General features: G+C 37.7%; 1 protein-coding gene across 2 annotated transcripts in view; it reads left to right on the top strand.

The window, feature by feature from the left end:
* The window catches only part of afap1l1a (actin filament associated protein 1-like 1a), a 50,019-nt gene that overhangs the window by 33,491 nt on the left and 10,607 nt on the right, over positions 1–5,921 (top strand). For both annotated transcript variants that reach the window (XM_014024147.1, XM_014024149.1), the window contains exons 3-10: positions 132–215; positions 297–376; positions 822–936; positions 1,117–1,212; positions 2,272–2,486; positions 4,439–4,618; positions 4,712–4,795; positions 5,312–5,387. In XM_014024147.1, coding sequence (XP_013879601.1) covers positions 132–215; positions 297–376; positions 822–936; positions 1,117–1,212; positions 2,272–2,486; positions 4,439–4,618; positions 4,712–4,795; positions 5,312–5,387 — 930 coding nt within the window. The remainder of the gene's footprint in view (positions 1–131; positions 216–296; positions 377–821; positions 937–1,116; positions 1,213–2,271; positions 2,487–4,438; positions 4,619–4,711; positions 4,796–5,311; positions 5,388–5,921) is intronic.

Below are 5,921 nucleotides of genomic sequence, written 5' to 3'. Positions count from 1 at the left end.
ATTGTATATAGTTATTTTTTTAATGAAATGAATACATTTTTTGAATTTAATTGAATTATTTTATGTTAATTTTTTGTACTTAATTTGCTACAACTAATTTCGTTGTTTTTTTGTTTTTTTTTTATTGCCAGAATCAAGAGCAGACTTCATCTACATGAACTCATCAGTGTACAGAAATGGGACAAGTTTCGTGGAGTCACTGTTCGAGTCATTTGGTGTGTTTGGGTTTGGGTGCTCATCTCTTCTTCATGTGTGGAAAGTTTGTATCTGAATGWAGGTTTTTGCTCTCTTTCTAGACTGTGAGCTTAAAGGCCTGAAAGATGTTACAGATGAGCTCAAAGACGACAAGTTCACAAAAAGTGTCTCTTTAAAGCAGGCAAGTGGAGTAAAAAGTATATTTATGTTCTGCTCTGATAATTTATAGGTTTATTAGCTTAAATCTCTGAGGTAAAATGACGATGTGTGTGTACGATGAATGCTATGAGGGTTTTTTTTCCCCCTCAGCTCTCAGTCTCCAGTTCCAACATGACAAATGACTATTACACCTCTTTACAATGACTTATGGAGACAGGGCAGTAAAAAACACACAGATCGTATTCCATGGATGTGGGGTTTTCCCATGTTCACATGCTCATCGCTCTGCGTTTGGTCGGAAAACCGAGCATTCAGGGGTCCACCCTTGTGTTTAATTTATGGAAATCATTTACTCCAGAGGTTTATATTCTGTAAGTCTTTGGCTTTGAACAAGGATTTAAAAGAAAAAAAACCTCTTGGGAAAACCTAAAAGTTTGTTTGTGTTCATGCATCTCCCTCCTTCGCAGAGCTGCGCAGACTCCCCTCCCCCGCTGCCCACAACGCCTCCTCCTGAGGAGTACTACGAGGAGGCCGTGCCCCTTGGTCCTGGCAAGATGCCCGAGTACATAATCACTGCACGAGGTCAGCACGCTCCCCCACCTCAGCTCAACTCTCTGACCTTAATGTCAGTTTTCTGTAAACCTCTGAATCAGTACTTAAAATGATCGTGGCCACAGAGAAATTTGTTGCAAACATAATTACAAAGCGGGCTTCAGCGCATGAAGGAGCATGGGGTAACATTTGCATTGCTTCTATTTCCAGACAGGCCCAGCCCTCCCAACTCTATTGAAGATGGCTATGAGGAGACAGAAAACCCCTACCCGACCACCTGCATGAACTCGCATCGCAAGAACTCCTGTGAGCCACAGTGTGTTACAGCAGAGTTTCTTAACCTTTTTGACCTCGGGGCCCAATTTGTTCAACATAAACTGACATGAGGTCCAGTCACATATTACCATACGGATCAAAATGATAATTATTCTAAATCTTGGTTTAGTTTGTATTGTATTTGCATTATAACTAAATAAAACACACTTACAGTTTAAAAGTAAAACTCCTGTCAAATAATCACAAGACATGATAAGACAAACATTTTTTATATTAACTTGCCCACAACAATTATTTGAACAAATACAACAGTCAGTCAACAGACCACTCAGGCTTATCAACACAAAAAAACAACACTTTTTAAAACAAACAACAACAAAAATAGACAATTCAATAAATAAAATTGTGATCATAAAATAAATACATTCAAAAATATTTCATGTGAATTTTTCAAAAAAAAAAACCTAAAAATAAATTTGATAAAGTACAAATGAAAATAAAGCCCTTTTAAACTTTTGCATGGTAGAACCAGAAGCTGCTTTTCATATTAGTGACAAACAATAACAGTAACAACAGCTTTTTGACAAAATGCTTAAAAATAAATTACAAAAAATAATTTGATAAAGTGCAAATTAAAATATAGCTTCATCGGCAACTGTATTTGATAGTGTTATGAACTTCTAAAATATTGCATGGTAGAACCAGAGGCTGCTCTTCATATTAGTGACAAACTTTGGCATTTTTTAAAGAGTTACCTTCATTTTTGCTTCTACTTTTAATTTAAAACAGGTTTCCATTCGCGGCAGTTTTCTAAGGTTCTTCATCTACGTATTAAAAAAAAAGTTGTTAAACATCTGACTGGCACACTACCGCTACTAGTGGTGAGAAAGTGTATTGCACATTATTCAAAATCAATGCGGTCCCACGGCCCTTTGCGGCCCAAAGTTAAAAACTGCTGTTCTTTTGAGGCCCTCAAGGTGGCGCTCGGCYGCGGCCCATAGGTTAAGAATCTCTGTGTTACAGTATTCCAAAGCTGCTTCTTTTGCATCTAATAAAAACCTTTTATTGTCTGTATTGTTGCGCTGTCAGACAATGACTCTGATGCACTGAGCAGCTCCTATGAGTCCTACGAGGAGGATGAAGAGGAGAGGAGTCCTGGAGTCCGACTCACTCACCAGTGGCCCTCAGATGAGAGCTCTATGTCTCCGGCCAGAGACTGTCGTATCTGTGCCTTCCTGCATCGGAAGAAACGCTTTGGCCAGTGGGACAAACAGTTCACAGTAATACGGGAGAACAGACTACAGGTGAGACGTTATCCACTCACACGTGATAAAGTTTTTCTGTTTTAATTTTTCTGCTGTTTTTACAAAACATTTTGTGATCCCTTTGACATTTTTAATGAAACTTCTAAAAWAATGTACATCTACGACTGACTAACTTTTAGAGTAGACCCAATTAAAGATGGCTGCCACAACAACGCAAACCTGGCAAACACAAAATGGCTACAACTCAGTCAGTTTCTAAAGATATTGAGATTCTCCAACTTGTACTCTGAGTTCTAATTAGTCATGCAAGGTACTTTTTTGTGTGTTTTTATTACTATTGAAGTCATTCCTGATGGTTATTGAAATATTTCTTGAACCACTTGATGGGTTTTGATGCAACTTTCAGAAAGTAATCTACAACTTTGAAGTCAAACCAATGCCAGACACAGAATCAAACCAAGCAAACACCAAAATGGCTATATCTCTGTTATTTTTGCATATAATAAACTACAGTTTAGTTTGGTAGTTACTGATGGTACGCTTTAAACCTCCTTTGAACTCTGAGCCCTCTATGGCTATGATCACACTGAAGGCAAATACGACCAAATTCAGATTTTTTTTGCCAGATGTGACCCCTATCAGTTTTTTAATGACAGTCTGAACTTGACAAATCTGATCTTTTTCTTTTCTTTTATTTCAACCTAGACCTTTTCAGTATGTGGTACTGAATTGGAAACATACGTTTTTCAAAGCGACAATGCTCGTGTCACATTTCATTTATCGTATTTATTGATGTATAATACGATTTCGAGTATAATACGATCATCATTTTTTGAGCTTACAAAGCATAAAAGTCTAACTATCAATAACTTGTGTATAATACTATCTCCCCACTTTATGGATGATTTTTAGGGTTAAATTTCTAGTATTATACATGAATAAATACAGTACCTCTACGAGGTKAGTGGATCGATCCAGTAATAAYGATGCTAACCTCGAGTCAATCTGTTTATATCTTGTACATCTTCAGCCACAGAACAGAAGCCCAGCTGCTTTAGTTTTGTTCTTTTAATTTTCCATGTCCTGGATGACTGAGAATCCACAGAAACAAATGATAGTAACATCCACCCTTTAACTTTTAACACATCGCTTTATTCCAAAAATAAAATTCTGCACCGGGGCATCCGGTCAGAGGCAGGTTCAGATAGAAGCACTGAACTAAAATGTTAGCATGTTAGATAGTTATTTATTCGGCTCTGACTGAACTTCAGAATCTACATGCTAACAAGTAGCATCCGTGTTTAGCTTATTCCGTAAACAGCCAGCTGAATGTGACATCACGTCATCTTCTGCGGTCCGCATCMGTGTCATGCAAAGTTCACACTGGAGTCTGATGGAGGTCGCGTCTAAAACACAAAGTGAATGTTCATGCAAAAAAATCTGAATTGAACATTAAAACCTGCGCTGTAAATGTAGCCTATGTTGTACCGCTTCTTTGTTAATGGTGATGTTGACACTGTATGTCTGTCTGTGAATCAATTGAATGGATTTTAACAAACTTTCAAAGTAATCATTCAGTGCACATCTACATCTCAACCTTAGGTAATACAGAAAGGTCTATAATTTAGTCAAATTTACAGATATTGAGCAAAGGTTTGATGTGGTAGCAGCTGAGAGGCATCCTCAACACACAGACCAAGCACTAACAGATTTTGCAATTTTGCTTGAGATTATTGCAYATCATTATCAAGGTTCAACCAAAATGATATGAGTAGAAAACAACTCAAACATGAAAGACAGCGAATTCTAGGCTTTTAATTCGAAGTACAGTTATGCAGAAAGGTTTGTATAAAAACTGTATCCAAACAATTTTAGGAAAATAGCTTAATTCTGCTCAGATTGATGACCCAACTGCTCAAACTAAAAGATCTGAACTATCTTTAAACTGTATGTTCTGTCTCACACCTTAACTTTTTCATCCTTCTTTGTAGTGCTATAAGAGTTCCAAGGATACATCTCCTTATGTGGACTGGCTGTTGCCCCAGTGCACTGTGGTCTATGTCCCTAAAGACAGTAAGAGGAAGCGCCACGAGCTTAGGTTCACCTTACCCAATGGAGATGCATTGGTGCTGGCGATGCAGAGCAAAGAGCAGGCTCACATGTGGCTAAAGGTAAATACTGTCTTTTTATACCAAATACAAACAAATAACTCTCATCATCAGAGGAATAATTAACCTCACTCTTATGTGAAAATGTCCCCGCAGGTTGTTAGAGAGGTGAGTGGTCACAGCGCAGGGTCTGAAGAAGCCAGGTCCCCTGTTGTTCCCAGAAAAATTGAGCTCGACAAGGTAAGTGTAGACAAGAGGATCATCAAACGTTCCCTGTCATTTTTATTCCCGAGGTATAATTTCACAGCCGAGGTGAGGAAAAGTCTGGCCGAAGTAGCAATTGCGCTGTCACCGTCAATTTTCCCAAACAGTTCTTTTGGCTGAACGCAGCATATAGAGATACCYGTGTTTGGTTTGCAAAGAGAAGAGGAGATATGTTGTATAATTAGGTGTTAAGGCAGCAATGACAGGAGCGGCTGTGAGTCAGAACTTCAACATCCTCTGAAGCTTATGGACCATTTTTCAAACATAAGCTCTGAATGCTTTTGCTACAGAAACACAGAAGAGATAAAGTTGGAATCTTAATATTTCAATATCTACCATCCTTAAATATAATCGATTCACTTTTTATTCATCACACGCAAGTGTAGACAGGTTTCGCTTTCTTTTGAAACAAGTCTACACAGATTCAGGGTGGGATTTGGACTTTCCAGGTGAAAGTCTGTAGCCTTAATTGTGTTTTTGTTTTCTCCACAGAGGTTATCTGCAGAAAGAAACACATCAGACTCAGACAGTGTGGGTGTGTCAGCGGGGGAGAGCAGCAGAGAAAACGGTGAGGAAATTGCACAATTAAAAACAGCAACTCCGGATCTGCCTCACTTTACACCTGCATGTTTTTATCGAAATGTGGCACAATTCACTGATAAGTGAGGGGGGTGATAGAGATGAAAAAGGATTTGTGTTTCAGAAATCCAGTCATGGGGAAAAGGAAAAAAACATCCCCCTTTCTTTCACATTTAGGTTTTATATACCAGGACATTATAAAAATGATAGACCACCATGTCATAATGCATTTAACAAAACAAAGCCAAAATRGATAAGCCTATCTATTGCTTCTATAAGTAGCAGCCTGGTACCATTCAGATATTGAACATCTGATCATTACCAAGGCCCTATGGTGGACTTAGGATTTTATTTTATTTTATTTCTATAAGTAGCAGCCTGGTACCATTCAGATATTGAACATCTGATCATTACCAAGGCCCTATGGTGGACTTAGGATTTTATTTTATTTTATTTTATTTTTAAATTTAATTTAATTAATTTAATTTCATTTTATTTTATTTTATTTTTAAATTTAATTTAA

This window comes from Austrofundulus limnaeus, unplaced genomic scaffold (genome assembly GCF_001266775.1).
Source record: "Austrofundulus limnaeus strain Quisiro unplaced genomic scaffold, Austrofundulus_limnaeus-1.0 Scaffold409, whole genome shotgun sequence".
Lineage (NCBI taxonomy): Eukaryota > Metazoa > Chordata > Actinopteri > Cyprinodontiformes > Rivulidae > Austrofundulus > Austrofundulus limnaeus.
The sequence above is the reverse complement of the archived record's forward strand: the minus strand, read 5'-3'. Positions and strand labels throughout refer to the sequence as shown.